The sequence below is a fragment of the Ursus americanus genome, chromosome 1, assembly GCF_024610735.1.
Source record: "Ursus americanus isolate L20-20 chromosome 1, mUrsAme1.1.p, whole genome shotgun sequence".
NCBI lineage: Eukaryota > Metazoa > Chordata > Mammalia > Carnivora > Ursidae > Ursus > Ursus americanus.
The window spans coordinates 39,613,490-39,638,214 of record NC_142127.1 but is presented as its reverse complement, the minus strand read 5'-3'; the positions used below and the strand labels follow the sequence as shown (position 1 = coordinate 39,638,214).

Sequence of the window (24,725 nt, the reverse complement as noted above, 5' to 3'; positions counted from 1 at the left end):
ATAACTATCAGGAAGCATTTCTGGTGAACTGCCTGCCTAAGGAGATATCAAGAAGAACAGACCTAGAATCTCCAAGTCTTCCATAGTTTGTCATGTTTTTTTTTTCTTTCCTTCTCATTTTAACTAAATAGACCCTTTTGTACCCAATTTATTTCCAATTCTGCATTCCTTTTTTTTTTTAAGATTTATTTATTTGAGAGAGAGACAGCATGTGAGCAGGGAGAGGGGCAGAGGGGAAGGGAGAGAGAGAATCCTCAATCAGACTCCCTGGTGAGCGCAGAGCCTGATGTGGGCTCCATCTCACAACCCTGACATCACGACCTGGGCCAAAATCAAGAGTTGGACACTTCACCGACTGAGCCACCCAGGCACTCCTGCATTCCTTTTCTTAAAGAGGGCACCCCAAATCATTTACTCTTTAGACCTTTCACAACTGGATTCATCCCAGAATGATATAATTAAATCTTCACCATAATCTTGAAAAGTGGATACTATCACTATTTCTCAGACTGGAAAGTGCTCAGAGATCAATGGCAATCCCAGTGATATACAATAGAACTTGGCAGGGCTGCAATTTGAGCCCAGGTCTCTCTACATACAAAGTGTAACTTCTTTCCACTACACCCAACTTCCTGACATCATGAGCATCATGAAGACTTCAAAAATAGAGCTCCAGATGCAAACCAAACCCATGTTCACAACGCCATTATTCACAATAGCCAAAAGGTGACAAACTCAAGTGGCCAGGGACAGATGAGTACATAAACAAAGTGTGCTTTATCCACACAACGGAATATTATTTCTGAAAGAGGAATGAAATTCTAAAGCATGTGGATGCCTCGAAAACCTTATGCTAAGTGAAATAAGCCACACATAGAAGGCTTTATTTTATGATTCTACTTACAGCGAGTTACCTAGAGTAGTCAAATTCATAGAGATAGAAAGACTGAGTGGGGGTTGGCAGGGGCCAGGGACACAATATGTTATTGTTTAATGGGTACAAAGTTTCGGTTTGGGATGATAAAAATTCTGGAGATGGATAGTGGTGAAAGTCACACAACAATGTGAATGTAATTCATGCCAATGCATTATACACTTAAAAATGGTTACCCTGATACATTTTATGTTTTGTATATTTTACCACAATAGAAAAAGTGAACTCCAGACTAGAATGGAAGACCTGGGCCACAAAAAATTTCTCTAGCACTTAATACATTGTGGGCATTATTCACTAGGATGACAGGAGACTGGTCCATATTCTCTTTACAAGAATTTTTTTGAAAGCCTTGAAATATGAAGGTATCATATTTCAAGTGGATACAAAGGTATCCACTTTGAGATTCTGCACTTTGCAAATTACACACATCCTTAAGTCAGACATAGCACGCCACAAGCCACCTGCCCCGCATCGTATCACACACATGATACATAAGGGTCAGACCCTAAGACGAAGCATCCATTCCCACTGTCTTCTTCCAGCTACTCACTGTGAAACATTTTCCTAGAAGGACAACTAGAGGTAGACCTGTCACTGGTACTTGAAATAAAGCTGGTAACACAGCAAGACCATTCCCAAAGCTGGCAGTCCTCACTAAGGTCCCCAGGGTTTGAATTGGATACCAGCCAGGTCTACTCCGGAGCATTTCGAGGTGCCCTGGGGCTGGCCCAGCCGGGCCCTAAATTATCATTCTCTGATGTTGATGAGTGGCTACATCAGGAGAGACCCAAACCAATTACAGTGGGTCAGATGGGTTCGCATGGCTTCCTGAAGTCAGGGCTCCGCTGAAGACAGCCCGTTGCTAAATCTCAGAAGCAAAGGCTCATTGAAGGGCAGAGTGCAGAAGTGGCTCCCTGAGCTGTGTTACTGCCCCTCGTCCCCGCCCCGGCTCAGACCCTTTGAAGAAGGTCAGACCCCTGGAGGAAGTCAAAGCCCCCAGGCTGGGGTTATGAGCAATCAGGACAGTATAATTCTATCTGTGAGCCTGACCAGCCTGTGTAAAAATGTACATGGTGTGACAGGATCTCTTGATGTTAAAGAATAGAGACTCCTCTGACCACCTATAAGTAATGGGAATTATTTATAAGGATACATGTGGCCCTAAAAGAGACAGGATCCTGGGAGACCCAGGAAGAGCCAGGCCTCAGAGAGATCCGATCTGGAAGGGCATTTGGGATCCATAGCCATTCTCAGCCTGGGTCATTCTCCCTGACAGAGGGAGTTTGCCAACCTGACTCTCGTGCCCTGTTTATGTGGCTCAGGGACGCTTCTCTGCTGCTTTGACTATGACGCTCTCGGCCCACCACCTCATCTTCTGCTCATTATAGCTTTCCTCCGCCTTGGGCCTCTTCCTACTTGCACCTCCTTGTAGCTGCCAGTTCCTCCTGCCATTGATCCCCTCCTGAAGCGTCATGTTCCCTCCAACCTGATGTCCATTCCCTGTTAGCTTTTGTTCCCAATACCAAACTCCTAATTTTTAGTCTGTATTTCCCAGTTCCAATTCCATATGCGAAGGAACAGAGGTAATTAATCTGGGTGCCTTTGATAAGGGGACACAGTTTTCATCCAGGGTACCTTATGGGGTGCCGGTCAGCTCATGGAACAACTCGGGCCACCTCCCTCCACAGGGTACAGAGGATGGGTACTTTCCAGAAGAAGGTACCAGGTGCATCATTTTCAACGAGCAAGAATGTTTTCTCTATACCTTATAGCCTGTTACAAATTTTCAGAGAGGTGCCCAGGTGAAAACAGAGTGGATGGACATTTTCTTGTAGCATTGTTCTACTTTGTATTTTCTCTTAAATATTTTTTTCCATCCTGCCTTTTAAGCTTTTTCTCAGCTTTCATCACAACCCAAGCAAAAGGGACACCTTTTCCTTCTTCTAATTGCATTATATAGCTTCCAAATCATTCATTCATTTACTTATCGATTTATTCAATATCCATGGAGGGTCTGCTTATAAGAGGTAAAATTCTAGACAATGAAGACATAAAATTCATCCATTTACTTGATAAATATTAATTGACTACCTGCAAAGTATCAGGCTTACGCCGTTTGCTGGGAATATGAAGATACTAAGACATAGTCCCTGCCTGATGTGTAGTAAGAATTCAGCAAATACTTGTTGAATAAGCAAGTGCCTTAAAGGAGCTCCCAGCCTCGTGGGCAAGAGAGGCAAGTGTTAGGCAATTACAAGCAGAGTGAAAAGGGCCATCTGGAGAAAGTCTGCAGGAAGAGGCCTGGAGAGACCATGAAGGTCCTCCTGTGGGCACTCAGGCCTCTGCTGAGACCTGGAAGTGAGCTGAGTTAGCCAATGAGAGGACTGAAGTGAAGGTTGGAGCCCCCAGGCATCACAAATGGTGCGGGCAAAGGCGTGGAAGTAGGGGAGGGAATGAATATCGAGGGGTCACAATTGGAGACAGCATAAATAAAGGCGGCAATTATGATTTTGAGAACTGGGAGGGAAGTCTATACATGGTATAGTACAGGGTCCTCCATTTAAACACAGGGTCGAATTGAGCATCTGCAATTCCTCTCGGACCTTGCTGCTGCTGTCTGCATCCAGCTGGCAGAGGGACAGGAAGATGGTCTGGACCCGGTGTGTACCACTCCCACTCATATTCCCTCGGCAAGAGCTAGTCGTTAGAATTGTCTTAACTGCAAGACAGGCTGGGAGAGGTAGTCTAACTGTGCTCCCCGGAAGAAGAGATTTTTGGTGGCAGCTAGAACCTTAGAGAAAAGGTTCCAGGAAGTGGTCATATCCAGAGTTGTACTGGCATCCTTGACCCCAGCTTATTCAAAGTGCCTGACCCTGGTTGCCAGGGAGGTCAGTGGGCAGACAGACAACTCAGTGACCAGAGCAACACTGGTCTGTCCAAGCTACTTCCGACAGTTTTGTGGGGTGTAAGATCTTACCTTCCAAAATGAGATTTGACAACTATGTGTTCCATCTATAGAAAAAGGCGGATTTCAGGAAGAAAATTGTCAAGAACTGTGAAGGGCTTGAGATTTTCCTTGCAGGCTAACAAGTTAGCTCATCACAGATTCATGGATGCAGATAGCCACAGGAGGTGCCAAGGTCAGAGATACAGGCCTGTGTGATTCACAGCAATAGCAGTGGCCAGAGGGCAGCACTTTCTTCCACCAGTTCACCAAGGTCCGTTCCCACAAGGTGACGCAAAGGGGAAGAGGGGGCCCGTGTGCAGGCACATAGGCATGCCTGCTCCCATTGTGGAGGGTGACATGATCTCCATCTTCCAAAGCTGTAAGCAATCTGTTCTTTGCCCTACAGACAGACCGTATCTCTACCTTCAAAGGCTGTTCACGTTACGAACATCCTTGAAAAGAGAATCTAGAACAGAGGCAGTCAGTGCCTCTGCTTGCAAGGTATGCAGAAATGTGAGAGATACTTGGAGAATTGTCTTCCAAGAAAGAGGTTCCTTTTTAGCCAGGAGTGTTCTTCAGAGGGCAGCTTCCTTTACTGGATCCTCCTCCGCCTGACCTCTAGATGCTGGCAGACCCCACGCTCAGTTCTCAGAGCTCTTCCTAATCTACACGCCCTTCCTCATCCAGCTTCTCAGTCCGTTTCTTCTCTTTAAATCCATGTTGATGATCCCAAATGTACAGTTTACACTTCAACACCGACCCACTTCCAGACTCAGAGAGCGAACTGCTATGTGGCATCTTCCCTTGGTTATCTTCTAGAAGTCTCGAGCATAACATATTTTTGAGTCCCATCCTCCACACGAAAATTGGTCTTTCCCCAGGGTAACCCCTCTTAGGAAAGAGTATTAGACATTTGGTTGCTCTGGGCAAACATTTCTTTCTTCCATATCCACACCAATATTCCATAAGCCCATTCTGTTTTCTTTTCTTTTTTTTTTTTTAAGATTTTATTTATTTATTTATCAGAGAGAGAGAGCGAGCATGCGAGCGAGTGCACAAGCAGGGGGAGTGGCAGGCAGAGGGAGAAGCAGGCTCCCTGCTGAGCAAGAAGCCCAGTGCAGGGACTTAATCCCAGGACCCTGGGATCATGACCTGAGCCAAAGGCAGATGCTTAACTGACTGAGCCACCCAGGTGTCCCAAGCCTGTTCTGTTTTCAAATTATAACATGCATCTGACTACTGCTATCCTTCTACATTACCATATCCTGTCTCAACCACCTTGCCTCTGTCCTAGACAACTACCATAAATTTCTAATTGGCCTCCTACCTTCTAATCTTGCCCCATACGTTCTAACCTCCATGGCAGCCAAAGTAATTCTTTTCAAATGTAAATCAAATAATTATTATTCTGTTTCAACCTTCCAATGACATTCCAAACACATTTAGAATAAAATTCAAGTTCAAGGCGATGTACACTCTGACCTCCGTCTTTAAATCTGACCTAATATGCTACCCTTCCTCTCCCTTCTTGCTCTCACTGTCTTTGAAAATGCTGAGCATGAGGCTGTCTTAGGGCCTTTGCACTTTGTTGCCCAAGTCAGTTAGGGCTCTGTCAGATGTCAGTTGAGCAGAGAACTCTTCCTTGATTATCCTAAATAGCTTTATCATTTTTCTTCACTTTTATGACTGCCTGATTTTAACCAGCAGCTTAGAATATATGCTTCATGAGTTAAGAACTTTGCTTTGCTCACTGACATATCTTCTCCTTCTAGAACAATACCCGGCACAGAGTAGATGCTCAATAAGCATTTGTTGAATGAATGAATGAATGAATGAATGAATTACAGCTAATATTAAGTACGAATATGGAGACAATATCAGGGGCAGAGATATTTTGTGCCTCAATCTTTCTTCTTTAAGCTAAATCAACTGATTTCATAACTGTATTTTTCTCCCAAAAGGCATATCTTTCAGCTCTTTAATAATTCTGGTTTCTCTCTACAGGATTCTTGCCATGTTCTTTCATGTTCTTGTGTATGATGGAGTTCAAAATTGAACATAGCCTTCTGAGGAGAACTGAGCAGTCTATAATTAGTTTTTCCTCTCTCCACAGGATTCGCATGCTTGTCTAGAAATACACCTTTAAAAGATAATCTCCCAGGACATACGCCCAGCCACAAAGAAGCCTGTCCAAGGTCAGAGAGTTTAGAGAGTAACAAAGCGAATATTTGATTCTTACCTGTTTGCAGTTTTTACAAATCTCCAAACTCTCTCTTGAATACATTGGGAAAAATATATAATCTACCTCATGAATTTAACCATAGATTGTATCTATTTTAAATTGATCACTCTAACTTTTAACAAGTAAATACCTGCCCTGTGCCAAGTGCTGAGCTAGAGGCTGGGACAGAGAGAAGAGCCCTTGGTCCCTGTCCAGAGGGACACGAAATCCTAGGCACCACCGTGTGTGTTTCCATTGTTGTTGTTGTGGAATTGTATAATCTGGCTCTAATTTCATTTTCATACATTATGTTTATTTCCAATATCACTTTTTAATTAAGAATTCTATACTCATGGAAAAATATCTTTCATCCAGTTTGAAAAACAAAGGACAGTGTTTTGCTTTCCCTAGCCTGCCTTCTATTTTAATTGTAAAACGATTTTTATTTTTCAGAGTTCCTTTCAATTTTCTGCAAAGCATTTAACAATGGAATACAAAAATCTCAGGTATCTTCCTTTAGCTCATTTTTAAAAACTTCCTTTCAGATAACTTACATGTTTGTGTTTTATTTATCACCTTTACTGTTGCTACTAAATTAAAATTATTCTAGGAACAACTTTAGATTATATTTCCATTGCTCTTTTGACATTTTATTGATCAATATTTCACTAAAGATATTAACTTTCTCTAGGATGCAGAAAGACTAAGAGAACTCCCACAAAAATTTCTACTGAATGAATTTCCCCACCTTCTTGGTGATTGTACACCTGCCTTCCTTATAAGGAGAACAAGGAAGTAAATCATGTTGAAGTTGCTTTTAAACACAGCTTTCCTTCTTTACCTGTCCAGGTAGCCTGTTTTCATTTCAGTCTTAATGAAAACTTTTAAATTTACATCTCAAGTTTCTTTCCAAAGCAGTGTAAGTAGTATTTAACATTTTAACACCTCAAGAAAGAAGGACTTTAACGATGTTCAGCTTTGGTCTTATAATGCTGAAGGTAATTCATTTTTTAATCTGTCTGCACAGCGAGAACTGAAACGAATGGGGACTGAACTGCTTTGCCTGTTCTTTCTATTTCTAGGAAGGACTGATCACGTACAAGGTAAGACCTAAGCTCTCCGATATATTGCTTTCGTGGTATGCTTGACAAACCTGTCATTTGGTTCAGAAACTAGATCTGAAGTCATTTTTTATTTGATTTGTTCGATCGCTCGTTTGCCATTGAACGAACGCTTTAACAAATTGCAGGCAGAGGCAGGGCTGTTCCCACAGCAAATGCTCTAGGCTTCAGGTAAATAAATACAAAGGTTGCATGGGCATCTTAATGAGGAGAATTAAACAGCTTTACTACACAATAGGGCTCCTTAATACCTTCGTGACAACCATCTTGGTAACTTTTCTGGCAATTCTATTGACAAGGGCTTCCACTTAAAAGGAATAATCTCGAGAAAGAAGAACTTACTTTAAAAATTAAAAAATCATGCGTTTAAGAGACTCATTTTTTACTGGTTGCAAATAATTTTCAAAAATTAAAGTGGGTGATAGTGAATGAGGATAATAAACATAATGAATGGTCCTAAGTTTGTGAATGTTGAGATATTTGTATATTTTAAGGAAAAAAAAAAGGTCACTTTTGGCTAAAAAGACATACCTATTCTCAATGTGACAGACATAAAATAAGAACTTTTTAACGAGTTGCTAATGTTTTAAGGACTGATCTTTGGAGGCTAACACCAACTTTGATGTTGCTTCGTTCAAGTACTTTAAGAACTAGTCTTCTTTCTCGTAAATGGAAACGACTGCGCGTGTGCTGAATCCCTTGTGTCTTGCTGGGTTTAAACACAGGCGGCTGTGCCATGGGAGGTGCAGAGACCTGTGAAGACTGCTTACTCATTGGACCTCAGTGTGCCTGGTGCTCTCAGGAGGTAAACAAACAACCTCAGCATGTTGGTAAAACTGCAGTTACGGGTTCCATGGCTTCCGCTGTGATCGTTCTCCTAGCGTCCTGCTTCCCGTGGGGAATAGGAGTGGGACAAGGCAGGAAAGGAAAATAGAAGCATCAGTAGGTCGCAGTGTCAATCCTGTGATTACTTCCAAAAACAGCCTGCGGAGGTAGCGAAGGTCAAATCATTGTGAAAAATACCTAACTCGGGTTCCTTTATTCAACCTGATTCCTCCTCTTATTTTAAAGTCATTTCTCACTGGTTACGTGTCAAATGCCGAGGCTCTGAGTAATCAGAGATCATGGAGATGATATTTTCTAAAGTCAAATATACATTTGACTTCACTGTCATAATTGCATTCCATCTGGGAACCAGGATCCATTGGGAACCAGTGTTAGGTTCTAAGAGACGTCTTCTAGGTTTGGGTCAAATTTTACTGCTCAGACAGTACCCGGTTCTTTTAAAAATTAAGCTTTCATGAGCTTGGTGACTGTACCACACAGATGACAAAGCCCGAAACAGACATTCCTTATCTGATCAAACTGAAAAGTATGTGAAAGTAATATAAGGGGTGGGGGCACATGTAACAGGGAATCCCAAGTCACTGCCTCCTGTGACCCCTATAGAACAGTCTGTAAATGATTCCTGGTAAGAAAGAGCCGCCTTAACTCTTTCTGGATTCAAAACAATTCTCTGCCGAATCCCTTAAAGAGTATCTGAGCACAAATGAAAGCATACAAATGCCAAGTTCAGCAAGAACTGAGTAGCAGGCTCAAAGGGGAACGAGCCTGGGTGCCTGGCTCAGGAGGAGGTGATAACTATTAATACTCAAATTCCACATTGAATGTGTACCAGGGAGGAAGGCCTCACAGACACAGAGCACAACCCTAGCTTGCTCCCCCCCTACTGCCTTGACTGATGGGCCATACATAAAAGTGCAAAAGAATTATGCTTTTTTTGAGCTCATGTATCAAAAGTAGTTTTGAGAATATACCAAGAGGGAAAAACCCACATATTTTTTTTTGTTGTTGACTCCGTGAAGAAGACAGTATTAGATTCATGCCAGAGACAAAAAGCAACAAATCAGTCTAACTATATGCATACCTGTAGAACTTTTATTTCACTGCATTCTTTTTAGCATTCATTTAAGAGAGCTTCTTAAGTTACTACTGACAGCTTTACCATGGATGATAGCTGTTAGCCAAATCACTGTCAATTTTTTTTTAAGATTTTATTTATTTATTTGAGAGAGAGAAAGAGAGAGAGCACACATGCACAAGTTGGGGGGAGGGGTGGAGGAAGAGGGAGAAACAGACTCTCTGCTGAGCGGGGAGCCCACCGCGGGGCCCACCGCGGGGCTCAATCCAGACCCTGGGATCATTACCTGAGCCCAACGCAGACACTTAACCGACTGAGTCACCCAGGTGTCCCACAAATTACCATCAATTTTTAAGGCCAGATTATTCTAAATGCACTCTAACAGTAGAAGTAGTAGAGGAAACTGAAGCAAAAAGTACATTAGGCCTCCGTTTAGAGCAGATTGAAAAAATAGGTTTTACGGTTAACACCACCTCTGATGCGTTGGCCAACACTGTGGTTAGAGGTGGTAGCAGTAACACTGTGCTAAGAAGCATCCCGAGGCCTTATCAAGACACTGTTTGCCTTGGATAGATCAGGGGAAGTTACAGTGTTCGTTATGCTTAGTCTAAGGCCTCAGATATGCACAGGTCTGACTAAAAGAGATAATGAGTTATATCGTAAAAAATCAATTTCAGGGGAGCCTTCACGGCTCATCTGTCAAGTATCCGACTCTTGATTTCAACTCAGGTCATGATCTTATGGTCATGGGACTGAGCCCCACGTTGGGCTTCACGCTCGGCGAGGAGTCTGCATGAGATTCTCTCTCTTCCCCTCTCCTTCTGCCCATTCCCCTACTCGTGCTCTCTCTCTGAAATAAATAAATGAATCTTTTAAAAATCAATTTCAGAAGAAATGTACATTTTCTAGTTGGTGAAATAGCTAGAGTGGCTTAGATTTGTAAGAGATGAGGAAAAACAATATGAGTATTGGTTTGCTTCTTTCCAAGCATGACAGTCAATGAGCCTCAAGCTTGACTTTGCCTGGAGCTACAATAGCTCTGGAGCCGCCTTGACCATCAGGTAAGACAGGTCAATGGTGCAAGGTTATAATGGCCAGATCTCTGCCTGGAAATATTCATCTCACTGTCTCCTATTACCAAGTGGATCAGAAGGGTCCTGGGAAACTCCTGAGTCCTACACAAAAAAAGCAGTCTTTTATACCATATTCTCTTTTCTTTCCTTCTCCACCTCCAAATCTTGGAGAAAAGTTCTAAAAGACCTTGAACTGGAACACTTTCGGACACTGAGTTTAAAGTCCCCAAGACGATGACTTTAGTGAGGTAAAGCTGCTATAGAAGTGTAATGATGCATCCACGAATTAAACCAGAACAGAGAGCTAGATGGCGAGATGTCATAATCTTTTGCCCTTTCAGACCTCACAGGATAGGCTCTCTTTGCCACCAGATTTGGTAATAGACACACTGAGAGCTAAGACAGTCCAGGAGCCTACAGGTCAACCCAAACAGATAAATTCATGGGATATTAACTCTAGAACCCAACTGTTTCAAGAATCTGGCCATGGCACAGAAGAAGCTTTAAAGAAGTGAATATTAAAAACAAAATAGCAATACCAACAAATAAAAGACTGTTAGGTGAATTCAACTGGATATACTTAAAAGGAGGATCCAATTTTACTCAGAATTTTACTGGCAGAATTCTCTGGTTATTCTGCTAAAACTTAATTTTAGACCTACAATTAACATCAGGCACATGGGAATATGATAAACTGAGTATGGCAAGATACCTAACTACCAAACCAAGCAAAAAAAATTTTTTTGTCTTATAAACAAATGGAGATTTGTCTTCTTTTTCTCTTTGTCTTTTTTTTTTTTTTTTTAGAATTTTACCCATCCATCTGGAGTTGGAGAAAGGTGTGATACCCCAGCAACTCTTTTAGCTAAAGGATGTCAACTAACTTTCATCGAAAACCCTGTCTCCCAAGTAGAAATACATACAAATAAGCCTCTCAGTGTAGGCAGACAGAAAAATAGTTCTGACATTGTTCAGATTGCGCCTCAAAAGTTGACTCTTAAATTGAGACCAGGTATGTTATGATTTACACGAGCATTGGCTCATGTAAATAAATCTCATGCCACACACGGTAATACCATTAGTAAGCTAACATATCTTATACCATCTTACATATCATTGATTATTATTACTCAGATTTCCCATTCTTAAGGAAGTAGAGAATCGCTGGCTTAATACACTTTTCTTCATTCACATCGGTCACTTATACTCCAAATGCGTTACTAAAATAAGCTTATCTAATAGTAAGCATTTGAATTACTCAGATGTTGTTAAGGCTTACCTCACATTTCTTTAAGCGTTGTAATGTAGCTTTAAACCCCTCTTTATTTTCTTCTCTTTTGCTAAAACCACATACAAAAAATTCAGCTTATCTTCCATCTAAATGGATGCTAGTTCTCCCAAGGAGATATAAAATATCCTAAGTTTTACCTCCTTCGGTAGCTCTAAACGCCCTGCTGAAAGATTTTCATGGGCTCATTCACTTGTAAACTTTACCAGAGAGTTTATGAAATCCTAAGTATCTTAAGTAAGTTCTCACTGAAATGAAATAGCCAGGTGGTCCAGTAATTGGCCACTCACGAAGAAGTCTCGATGTATTTTTATGGATTTGCTTTTCTTGTGGGGGCTTTGCAGGCAGTGAACAGACTCTGCAAGTGCAAGTCCGCCAGACGGAGGATTACCCGGTGGACTTGTATTACCTCATGGACCTCTCAGCCTCCATGGATGATGACCTCAACACAATCAAGGAGCTGGGCTCCCTACTTTCCAAGGAGATGTCTAAATTAACCAGCAACTTTAGACTGGGCTTCGGCTCTTTTGTGGAAAAACCTGTCTCCCCTTTTGTGAAAACAACAGCAGAAGAAATCGCCAACCCTTGCAGGTAAGTAAATGATTCTCTGGCATCTTTGAACACTGATTTCCTGTAGAGAGAGCCCCGCTCTGAGCTGCACTTGGCAGGAGCTTGCTAACTCCCTGACATTTCCCTCCTGCCAGGCTGGATATCAGCAGCTCTCTCAGTTGCCTGGGCTCCTTGGAACCAAGTTGACTACATCTTAATACCTGGTTCTAGTCTTGGGTTCTTGCAGCATCCTCACATCTGTCTTCCTGTGCAGCATCTTTTTCAGGATGTGGCAACTTTGGCTTTATGTTTTATAGACTAGGGAAGCAAGTCTTTCACTATAGGTTCCGATGGCCTGTCTCCAGCCACAGCCCCTTAGAGACCTTCTAGGACTAATGACCACAGCTTTCTGAGGCTGTTGGACAGTAACTTGCACTTTCTCAGAGTATCTTTCTCCTCTTCAATGACTTCTGCCAAAATTTCGTGCAGCTCCTTCTGACATACTTTGGGAAATGTGGATTTCTCTTACTGCTTGGAGAAGGACTTTGCAGCCTTCACCACTCTCCAATTCAGTAGGAAATTAAGCCTTATGGACCCCATTATAATCTGTTATTATCAGCTATTAAAACCGTTTATTATCCAGGTGATGGCCAAGGGCAAGTTGCTTTGTGATGGCTTACCTTTATAGTCAATGACATGTTCAGAATCAAATTATTCGATATCTTTCTATTAAAAAGAGCTACTGTTTGCTCTAGGCCAGACTCTGTGCTGAAGGTTTCACATACATGACCTCATTCAGTCTTCATAATAAGAACAGTTCAAAGCAGGTTTTATCATACCTATACTCAGAGGAAGTAATAGAGGCTCTGCAAGGTTAGTACTTTTCCCAAGGCCGCATGACTAATCAGTAATCTGTACCAAATCTGGGTTGGTCCCAAACCAAGCCCCTTACCACTATGAATCTAGTATATATGCAATGACTTTCCAAAAAATATATTGACTTTTAATACTTGTATACAACCAAGGCATCAATCTCTAAAAGACAAGCACCTTTATAATAACATTTAAAAACATTTCAATGTGGTTCCTAACTAGAATCTGACACAGTCAAAATAATTTGACCATGAAAGGAATTCATCACTGATTGTAACTGTTAGGGAACTGTGTTTGGTTCCAATCATCAGAGATAGTGGCTTAAAAAGAGAGAGATGTTGTTTTCTTTTCTTTTTCACATGAAGGGCGTCTAGAGAAAGGCAATTTGGGGCTGGCATGTCAGCTGGGATCTGGGTTTTTCTGCTTTCTCCTCTGTCATATTGGCTCTTGGATTTTATCTTCAAAGCCCAAGGAGTTTTCTAGGATGCTATTCATCACTTCTTCATTCCAGGCAGGAAAGAAAGAGGAAAAGAGGGGCGGGTCAATAAAGGGCACTGTCTTTCTCCCCACCTTTTATTTTGAGGTATAATTGACATGTACCAAGATGCACACATCAGAAATGCTCAGTTCGATGAGTTCTGACAATTGAATATACCAACGTAATTACCACCTAAAATGTGATGTAGAACATTTCCATCACCTCAGACAGTTTCTTTGTGCCCTCTTATAGTCAGTTCCACTCCCTCATAGGTAACCACTTTCTGGTTTCCATAATTTAGATGGGTTTTTGTCTATTTTTGGATTTCATATAAATGAGATAATATAGTATATATCTTTTATTTCTGGTTTCTTTTGTTCAACATAATGTTTCTGAGAATCATCCATAATTTTGTATTTATCAGCAGTTTGTTCCTTTTTGTTTTAAGTAATAGTCCACCGTATGTATTTACTATACTTCATTTATTCATTCTTTCATTGATGGACATTTGAGTTGCTTCTCACTTTTGGGCTATCATGAAAAATGCTGCTATGGTCAATCACTTGCCTATAAATTTTTGTGTATATGTATGTTTTTGTTTCTCTTGGGTAGGTACATAGAATTGGAATTACTGAATTGTGTAATAAGTGTCACATTAATTTTTAAAAGAACTATCAATTTGTTTTCCAAAGTAGATGTGATGCATCATTTCACATTTCCATCAGCAATGTGTGAGGGTTCCAATCATTCCAAATCCTTGATAACACCTAGTATGGTCAGTCTTTCTAATTTTAGTCTTTCTGATAGCTGTGTATCTTATTGTGGCTTTAATTTGCATTTCCCTTGTAACAAAAGGTGTTGAGCATCTTTTCATCTATTTTTCTCCCATTCCCATATCTTATTTTGTGAAGTATCTTTTCAAGCTTTTTGCTCGTTCTTAACAATTAGATTTTCTTCTTAATATTGTGTCATATGAATTCTTTGTATACCCTGGATAAAAGTTCTTTGCCAAATACATGCTTTCTAAATATTTCTTCCCAGTTTGTGGGTTCTGTTTTTATTTTTCTAGTAATGCCTTTGGTCAAGGAAAAGTTTCTAATTTTGTTGGAGTCCAATTTGTCAATTTTTAATTTTATGGTTAGTGTATTTTTTGTCCTAAAAAGTCTTTGCCTAACCAAATATCCCAAATATTCTTCCTATTTTTCTTCTAGAAACTTTATGGTTCAAGCTCTTGCATTTAGGTCTATGACCTCAAATTAGTTTTTATATTTGGAATGAGGAAAAGGCTTAGATTTGTCTTTTGTTTCCATGCAAATAGCCAATTGCTCCAGCACTACTTGTTAAGCAAGATTTTCCTTTCCACATTGAATTACCTTTATGCCTTTGTTAATAAGCAATTGAGTGCATATGTATGAGGGTAATTCTGGACACTTCATTCTGTTCCACTGACCCGTTGAATAGACCCCTGTAACCACCAATGCCTTACCATCTTTCTTACTGCAACTTTATAAAAAGTCTTGAAATCAGGAGTATAAATCCTCCAACTTTGTTCCTTTTTTGTTTTGCTATTCTAGATCCTTTGCATTTCTATGGAAATTTTAGAATCAGATTCTTGATTTCTTCAAAAAACATGCTGAGATTTTGATTTGAATTGTATTGAAATCATAAGTCAATTTAGTGATAATGGACATCTTAAAAATTATGGATAATGGACATCTTCAAAAAACATGCCGAGATTTTGATTTGCATTGTATTGAAATCACAGGTCAATTTAGGGATAATGGACATCTTAAAAATACTGAATGTTCCAATCATTGCATATGACATATATTTCCATTCATTTAGATCTTGTCTTCTTTCTGTCAGTAATGGTTTGTCATTTTCAGGGTAGATATCCTACATGCCCTTTGTTTGATTTATTCCTAGGCTTTTTAAAAAATGTTATTGTTAACGGTGTTTTCTACTTGTTTGTTGAAAACATATAGAAACGCAATTGATTTTGCAGACTCACATTGTATTCTGCAAACTTGATAAATTTTCTTACTAGTTCTAGTTTAATTTTTTATACATTCCTTAGAATTTTCTCTGTACTTGATCATGTCATTTATGAGTAACAACTTCTTCCTCTTCCAATATGTATATCGTTTTGTTCTTTTTCTTGCCTTATTGCACTGATTAGGGTCATTTTAAATAGAAGTGGAGAGAGATGTCATTTATGTTGCTTGTGATTTTAGAAGGAAATCTTCAACATTTCACCATTGATTATGTTATTAGCTAGTGGTTTTTTGGATTCCTTTGATCAGATCAAGGAAGTTCCCTTCTATTCCTTGTTGGGTAAAATTTTTTAAAATCATTAATGGATGTTGAATTTTATTTCCTCGATTTAAGGAGTTTTGCCAGAAATTTTCCCCACCTCCTTATACTTGCATCTTATTGGCAGGACTTTGTTGCATGGCCACTGCTAGTTGCAAAGGAAGTATATTGTTACCCCCACATAAAGCCAGGATTCTGTTAGTAGGGAAGAAAAAAAAGAATGGATCTTTCTAGCAGTTCCAACAACACTGAACAAACAGATTTCTAGAGAACAGATTTATGCTGTATAATAAATAGTAAGATACGATTACTGTTATCAGTTGTTTGATTCGCTTGTAAAGTGAAATAAACTTGGTTCTAACAGCCTCCTAAATGTTTAATATAAAAGTGTTTCTAATGCTCTGGCCTTTTTTTTTAAATCAGAGAATATTGTACCTGTTTAAAATCTGTATTATTTAGATCTTTGGTATGTTAGATGTCTTTCTCCTGCAATAAGCTTTAGTAGAGAGTCTAGCAGTGTAGTTTCATTTAGGATTACAAAATGCTACCTCTGTCTCAGAGGGCTTGTTTAAAATCATTCTTTCTGTCACAGGCCAGATAAAATGTAGTAATATGAAATACAATAATGACAATGAGAAACAAAGAGTAAGGAATGTTGCCAGAGAAAACAATTAAAATTAACAAATAAATGGTTCAGCTAAGTGGGCAGCCCATCATCTAACAATAAGACCCCGACTTTAATCAGGTTCCTAGAAAACAGAAAGCAGTTTGGCTTTTCATAGCTCTGATTGCATTTCATTCATGCATTCATTTATTCATTCATTCATTAGACAAAAATTTACTGTGCTCCAACTCTGCACCAAGCATTGTACTAGGCATGGGGATATCTGGAAGAGAAAGATTTGTATCCAGTCCTCAAAAAGCTGAAATTCTTTGGGGAGCAGGTACTCAGTACAGCACGGTGATTTAAGAGCATGGGCTTTGCAGTCAGCCCTGGATTTGGTTCTGACTCATCTACTCACTTATAACATCATGTTAGGTGAAGAATTTCACCCTCAAAGCTTTAGTTTGGAATAACCACACTGATCATACAGCGTGGTCCTAAGGATTGGGTGAGATAATGAAGCATTTGGTCCTGGGCTTGTCAGTGAAGCCCTCCATAAATGGTAGTTACTACCAACACCAATACAGTGAAGTTAGGAGGAGACCAGACCACTGCATAAGGTGTGGTGAATGGGGTCCCAAAGGAGGATCACACATTTGATCTCTTGAAAGGTCAGTATTTTCCCATTTTCTAAAGGTGTTTCCTTTATTCTTATTGGCAAAATTCACCATTAGTTAAAATTATAAATAACGAGCTCTTTCCTGTAACATTATATTTTTTCCTTGCCCATCACATTCTTAATTCTTCCACTTTCCCTGTCCAGATACCATCTCCCAGACATATACACACCAAGAACTCAAATACCAAACATAAAAGTCAATCCTTTGATCAATCCAAACCTTATAATTATAGAATAAAATGATCTTTAGTAGGAAGGCAAGGAGAGGTAAGAGGAAAGAGTGTGGAGTTTTTCAGACCTGGGTTTAAATCATAACCTTGGACAAACAACTTACTCTCTTTGAGTTTGATATCTTCACCTATAAATGTGGATAATAATATTCACATCCTAGGGTAATCGTGACAATTAAGCTTAGACTACAACAAAAAAGTATTAATTTTCTTCCTCTCATCAACTCTTGGTATCTCTAGTTATTTTAAAATAGCGTCTCAAACTTCTAGATGTCAGGACTTTCTTACACTTTTAAAAATTAAGACCCCCAAAGAGCTTTAGATTATGTGGGTTATATCTATCAATATTTAGCATATTAGAAAATAAAACAGAAAAAATTTTAAATAATTACTTATTGGTTTGTTTAATAATAGCAATAAAAACACACTGCACATTACTATAAAAGCACATCTTTTTACAAATAATTATATTTTTCATAACAAAACAAAAATTAGCAAGAAGAGTGGCACTGTTTTACATTTTTACAAATCTCTTAAAATATCTGGTTTAATAAATATCTGGTTTAAGACAACTGGATTCTCATATCTTCTTCTGCATTTAATCTGTTGCAATATTTTGTTTTGGTTGAACTCCATGAAGAAAGACCTCACATAGATATATAATTGGAAAAAAGAAAAGCATTTGATATAAAAGAAAAGACATTTTGGCAATGTCTGTGGACATTCTTCTTTGATACTAAGTTCAAATTAGACAAGAGGTAAAAGTTAGTTTCAAGAGGCATCTGAAACAATTTCAATGAACTTTTCATAAAGCCATTGGCCTGACTTGCACTATTTTTTAAAAAGATTTTGTTGGGGCGCCTGGGTGGCACAGCGGTTAAGCATCTGCCTTCGGCTCAGCGTGTGATCCCGGCGTTATGGGATCGAGCCCCACATCAGGCTCCTCCGCTATGAGCCTGCTTCTTCCTCTCCCACTCCCCTTGCTTGTGTTCCCTCTCTCGCTGGCTGTCTCTATCTCTGTCAAATAAATAAATAAAATCTTTTTTAAAAAAAGATTTTGTTAATTTGTTTATTTGAGAGAGAGCTTGCAGGTGGCGGGAGGGGAAGAAGGAGAGGGAGAAGCAGAGAATCCCAGCACACTGTGTTGCTCAAGGAACCTGGTGCAGGGCCAGTTCCCACAGCCCATGAGATCATACATGAGCCAAAATGAAGAGTCGGAAGCTTAACTGACTGAGTCACCCAGGTGCTCCTGTCTTGCACTCTGAATGGCTCTTTTACTTATGTATGTGATTTTGTAATATAATGCTTTGGCCACTTGGAAAATATTGTTTCAGTGAATTATGTAGATCTTCCAAGTTTCATGACATAGTATAAAGAAAGTCTCATTTGTTAATATCACCATAAATCTCATCAGATAAATCTTGAAGTACTGAGAAGCTATTAATCTCATGGGTACAGATTAATGTTTTCCAAAACTTTGATTTTCTAGTTACCTCAAATTTTATCATTGGCCACAAATACTGACAGTTGTCTTCCTTGAACTCGCAGGCTTTCCTCATGTTTAAGAGCAGGTCTGCTAAGTGCCCATGTTGGAATAATAGTCTGGGTTTAAGCATTCATTCAGGTAAAAACGTTCTATAAAAAAAGGGCCGGTTCAGCTCAAATAATTGCAAACATTTTTTTCACTATAAACATTGTACTTTGGTATGCTGCAGAAATGCTATATGTGCACTTTCCATGTAATTACACAGAAATCTTTTTTTAATTATTTAATTAATTATTTATTTTTAAGTATGCTCCATGCCCAAGATAGGTCTCAAACTTGTGACCCCAAGATCAAGAGTCACATGCTTTACCAACTGAGCCAACCAGGTGCCCCAGAAATATATATATATATATTTTTTGGTAAGATATTATTTATTTATTTGAGAGAGAGAGTGCGCACACATAAGCAGGGGGAAGGGCAGAGGAAGAAGCAGACTCCCCACTGAGCAGGGAGCCCCATGTGGGGCTTGATCACAGGACCCTGAGATCATGACCTGAGCTGAAGACAGCGGCTTAACCCACTGAGTCACTCAGGTGCCCCAGAAATATGTATTTTTTAAAAACACGTATTCAAGGGTATAGACTTAATAAAATTAATAACTTTTACTGCTTTATCAAGGATAGTCAAATGAAACTAGCAATTTTATTATGATGCCAGGAAAAATCATAAGGACTACTAGCTGGTTTCAAGCCACTACTTTGATCCGTGTGAAGGCACCAGCAGTTTTCCTCACCATTGCTTTTGCAGCATCAGTGCAAATGTCAACACAGTGAAAATGACAAATAACATCTTTTATTATTATTAGAAAATAGTTTGACCTGAAAGCCTCTCTGAAAAGGTCTGAGAGACCTTTGTGGGTCTGTGCACCACACTTTTAAAACCTCTGTTTTAATCTAATTTCAATGCTTTTTGGAGTAGCTTTCTTTCTTTATCTCCCTTGGATGTAGAGTCACTAAAAAATTTTATTTCACCATGTAAGAATGCTGAAGTGGTTTACATTTTTAAAGAAGTTTTCCTTAGGCTGTTATCTAAGACACAGTGACAAGAATATATTCTCTCCATTTCTATATTTGCAGATAGGCTGTAATGTGCATTTAAAAATATTTAATAGCACAAAGGTCAAATTTCCTTCCTCTATCAAACACTGTGAGAGATTTCTTTTTTAACATTATTCCATATGTGCTATGTTTTGTTTCAGGTTTTGTTTGTTTTTTAATATGACACCAACAGTGAGGGATTCATCGTAATTTTGCAAAAGAGGAAACAGAACCATGAAATGCTTAGACTTCTTCTATGCACACAAACATAAATATATATGAGTATACAGAATAGTTTCTTATTGCAAAGGTAATAGAAGCCCATGTGGGAATGCAGACAAAAAGAGGAAAAGGGAAATTATTTCTAATCCCACTCAAAAAAGATGGTGTTAGCCATTTGGCATGTATCACTGTAATCTTAATTTATGTATATTTATTTAAAAATCTAACCAAAAATATAAATAGCATTTTTGTATACTGTGTTTCATAATTATTCTGCATTTTAAATGCAAATCTATTGTTATCTAGGGACTCAAAATCAAATTATTTGGTGATGAGTACATACTTCCTTCAATTGCTATGCTAGAAAAGTAACAGCCAAATATGAGCCCCTATTAGAGGAAGGACTTCGACCAAAACAGGGAGAGTCTACACTCAAAATTTCCTGGCATGACCCAAGTCTGACATTCTGCTTTGCTTTAGTTACATGGGTCTCACAGCACAGGGGCCTATTTATTGAATTAAACTAACATTTCATTCCACTTTCCAAAAGCACAGAGTTCTAGTAGGATCTACCTAGCAATTCTAACCAACAAACATGTAAATTTCTTACAAAAAGATAGGAATGCTAGTTCTTTGGTTTCAGAAGATGCTCAGTTTCCAAGAGCAGTTAGATTACAGGGACAACAGTACACGTCAGATAGTTACATGCTTTTTATCTCATGTAACCTTCACAAGAACTTTGTGAAGTCGATAGTATTATCAGTCTCATTTTACAGATGAGGATCTGAGGCCCAGCAGTGGTAAGTAGCTTGCCCAAGAATAGATAACTGTTCAGTCTTTTTGTTCTAAATTGAATGCATTTTTTTCCAACACACAACTACTTAAAATGCTATTGGGGCAATTAGAACAAATGCTAAATCATTGCCATTTAATAGGTAACAATTTGAAAAGAAAATTAAACCTCTTCCTCTTTAAAAAATGTCTCATATTTGAAGGTTGAAAAACACTTGACTGCATAAAAAGTTTTAAGGTATATATCCCAAAACAGCATAAACAAAATTAAAAGACAAACCACAAAGACAAAAGGTTAATATTTTTAAGAGAAAAGGTTCTTAAAATTAAGATAGGAAATAAAAAATATTCCAATAAGAAAATGAGCAAAGGATGGAAGCTGGTAATTGGCCAAAAAAGAAATACAAACTGTCAATAAATATGTACAAATGCACAGTCTTAGTAGCAATAAAATGGAAATTAAAAATTAAATTAAGATGTCATTTTTAACTAATCATCTGATATATTTTTATTTTATTTTGTTTTTTTTCATGATGTAATTGATACAAACTTTTTGGAAAGGAGTTTGCTAATATGGATTGAAAAGTAACCCAGCAATTACCCTTGAAAGAATCAATTCTAAGCAGAGATATAATAGAGTCCGAAAGGTGTATGCAGAAGGATCACTACATTATTTAATTACAGAAAGATTTATGAAATAAATTTTTAGTAATAGATTATCAAACTGTGATATATCTTGTAACTATTAAAATTTAGATTTTTATTTTCTTCTTTACACTTTTATATTAACTCAAATTTTCTTCAGTGAACATGTATTATTCCTTTAATCAGGAAAAAAAACATATGATTCTAGATGTCATTGGCCAAATCCCTTTCTGTCCTCAAGTCTGTGCTAGACTCTGTGTAAAAGTGATTTATGTAAAAAATGACAGTAATGTTTAGTAAGCACTTACCTGAAGAGCTCATTGTGCTGTGTGCCTTGCATATTTAATCTCATTCAGGCTTTACAACAATCCTACTAAATAGATACTATCTGTGGTCAGCACTTCAGAGCTTCAGTGAAAGCTAATGCAAGATAATAAAAGAGAATAAGACTGCCTTTTGAGAATTAAAGTTAAAAATAATGAGTCAGAAGGGAAATACAAGAAGTTCCCCAGAAGCTATAGGCTGGCTCCTGGGCCCCCCAGACCAGGTGTCTTGACAGAGCTGAAAGAATGAACAGACATAGGCTTACTCATCGTAGGTTAGGGGAATGCCAAGAAAGAGCAGACCCAGAGGCAAGTATGGGCCACATGCATCCAAGAGCCTTAGCCCAGGCTCTTCCAGAGTTTCCAGTCCTGTTGGCTACCAGGGCTTCCCAAATTTTTGTTAACTAAAAAAACCAACTACAGGTGAGGGAGGAGCCAGATATGACCAAGAGCATCCATTCTGGAGATAGCTTTCTTGGGACATCTCAGAGAGCTGCGGTCCTCCAACTCCCCTTGTTCTGAAGCCTGAGGACATTTTGGATTATGACCTACTTTCCATGAAAGTCTACTGACAGGAAGAAAATAGCTACCTTTGCAGACACCAGCATTTCGGTCCCAGCAGAGCTCCACTTCCCAGTGTGAACTAATCCGGAGTCATTCTGATTGTATAGTAGATTCTCATCATTCGTGGGAGTCTTGCTCTATAAAGTCTCCTCAAACACTGACTTAGCCAATGCTAAAACTACTGCTCCAAGGGGAAACACAGAATTAGGCTCATGTGAGCCTCTGGCCATTTTTTTTTCCAATTGATCAATACGTAACTTTATTTTCTGTGTCTTTCTGTTTAAAACAACTGAATATATATTATTGATTCATTAGCATTGTACTCACAGCCAACAACACTATATAAGTCACACCAGAACAAAGCTTATCTAACACACATATTTTCTCTGTAAGGCCCATAACAGCCTTCCCGCACTTACAAACACTAGACAACACTTCAACACTACACTTGAGGGCCATTCTAAGCAGCAAAATGTGCCCAAAAAAAGCACAAAAATGAAAAAAAAAATTGGCACCAAATAGACCACAAAAGGGACACTTGTTTACAGTTGGAGAGCTGAAGCGAGAACACAGAGCCTTGTTTCACCTCCGCTGGGAACCTGCGAACCAGGCGACTCAAATTTTTTGCCACTCTGTGTGTGTACATGAATGATTCAGAAAATACTGAGGGTATTGATTGGGGGGTTAGAAGTAAACTTTAGTGAGTAGGTGAATTTGCAGATATGGAATCTGAATACTGAAGACTGTCTACCTCAGGCAGATGAACTTGGTGGACAGGAGCCTCACTCTGAAAGATGCTCCAGCTCTTCATGTGCTCGCAAGAAGGCCCTGAACCTCGAAAGCTGCTCTTACAAGAGTCAACCAGCTCTCTCCAGGCGGCATAGCACAACCTCACTGGGGGCCACCCTTTGGTGTCTCTGTACTTCTATACAACTGTTTTTCAAACATTAGAATGCATAAGGAAGATTTGAATGCATCAGGGAGCCCATCCCTCACATTTCTCACTTAGTAAGTCTGGAAGAGTATCCCAGATTTTGCATTTATAACAAGTTCCCATGTGATGTTCGTGCGGCTCGTCCAAGGACTGCACTTAAGAACCTCCGCTCTGTACCATTTTCTCCATTTTACAAATGAACACCTGAAGCTCAGAAGGATTGAGCAACTTGTCCAAACTCTCATCCACGACTACTAACTGGCTTTCAGAATAAGATGTGGCTGAATTCATGATCAGCTTTTTCTGTTCAACTGCAATATCTTTGGGGCAGATCTCATCCTAACATTTCTCCCATGTGGCAATTGTTTTAAGAGATAGTTTTATTCCTACCCACGTCCACAACAGTCTGTTCAGCCATAGTCGAGTTGAGCTCCAGAACCAAGAGCCCTGCTGTGATTTTGGGGCCCTTGGCAGTCAGGGCTGGGAGTACAGGAAGGAGCAGAGAAGAAAGAAGATGGGTATCTCTCTCAATCTTGCTACAAGGTGACTCATACTTGATAACAGCTTAAGCTATCAGAATACAAAGGAATTGTTGTCATCACAGAAACTTAATGGTAGATTTTGGTTGAGAAGCACTAGAAGGTAGTGATTACACACACACACACACACACACACACACACACACACACACACACACACACAGAGGAGTGGGGAGTCCGACCTGATTATCTGTTATCTGAGCTTGAGCCAAAGTAAAAAGCACAGTAAGCACTCAGTAGTAGCTAATACGGTCAATTTGGAAGGGGTAAGTGGGAAATGCTGAAACAAGCTTAACGGGGAGACGGAGAACGAAGTTCCAGAGTCAGGCTCTTAAGGAAAATCCACCTTCACTTAAGATGAAGTTGCTAGGCTACTAGGTCCATTACTTGTGTGTGGTATCACATTTCATTAAGAACATTTTCACATCTTACCTTTGCAGTAGTATTCCATACTTCTGCTTACCTACATTTGGATTCAAGCACATTTTGCCATTGACGAATGATGCTGAAAGATTCAATGAAATTGTGAAGAATCAGAAAATTTCTGCTAATATTGACACACCAGAAGGTGGATTTGATGCAATTATGCAAGCTGCTGTGTGTAAGGTATGCTGAGGGATAACACAAATTGAGTCTCTTATTAGCAAATCTACTTTGAAAAGCTTAGCTAACTTTATCTTTCCTTTAATTGCCATATTTTTACATTTCTTAAAACATAAAATTTCCAAAAATTTGTAATTTAGTCATGTTGAAACAGACACTTTTTTATGTCTGATATTCAAATAATCTAATAACATTAGAGTAGTGTTGGGAAAAATTGATTAATTTTCAAAGATCAAGATTAGATTATTTTTGAATTAACCATGGTAAAAATAAAAACCACAGGCAG

At 39.1% G+C, this 24,725-nt stretch overlaps 1 protein-coding gene across 6 annotated transcripts in view; it reads left to right on the top strand.

Moving 5' to 3' along the window:
- Nucleotides 1-24,725, top strand: part of ITGB6 (integrin subunit beta 6) — a 127,284-nt gene that overhangs the window by 44,997 nt on the left and 57,562 nt on the right. For 3 of the 6 annotated variants that reach the window (XM_087860968.1, XM_087860973.1, XM_045780978.2), the window contains 8 exons: nucleotides 5,998-6,079; nucleotides 6,559-6,611; nucleotides 6,797-7,024; nucleotides 7,133-7,208; nucleotides 7,952-8,031; nucleotides 11,028-11,232; nucleotides 11,853-12,099; nucleotides 24,277-24,442. In XM_087860968.1, coding sequence (XP_087717094.1) covers nucleotides 6,980-7,024; nucleotides 7,133-7,208; nucleotides 7,952-8,031; nucleotides 11,028-11,232; nucleotides 11,853-12,099; nucleotides 24,277-24,442 — 819 coding nt within the window. In that variant the 5' untranslated portion in view covers nucleotides 5,998-6,079; nucleotides 6,559-6,611; nucleotides 6,797-6,979. Of the gene's footprint in view, nucleotides 1-5,997; nucleotides 6,080-6,558; nucleotides 6,612-6,796; nucleotides 7,025-7,132; nucleotides 7,209-7,951; nucleotides 8,032-11,027; nucleotides 11,233-11,852; nucleotides 12,100-24,276; nucleotides 24,443-24,725 lie in introns of those variants that run through there. The other 3 variants (XM_087860982.1, XM_087860976.1, XM_087860988.1) reach the window with 3 other exon arrangements.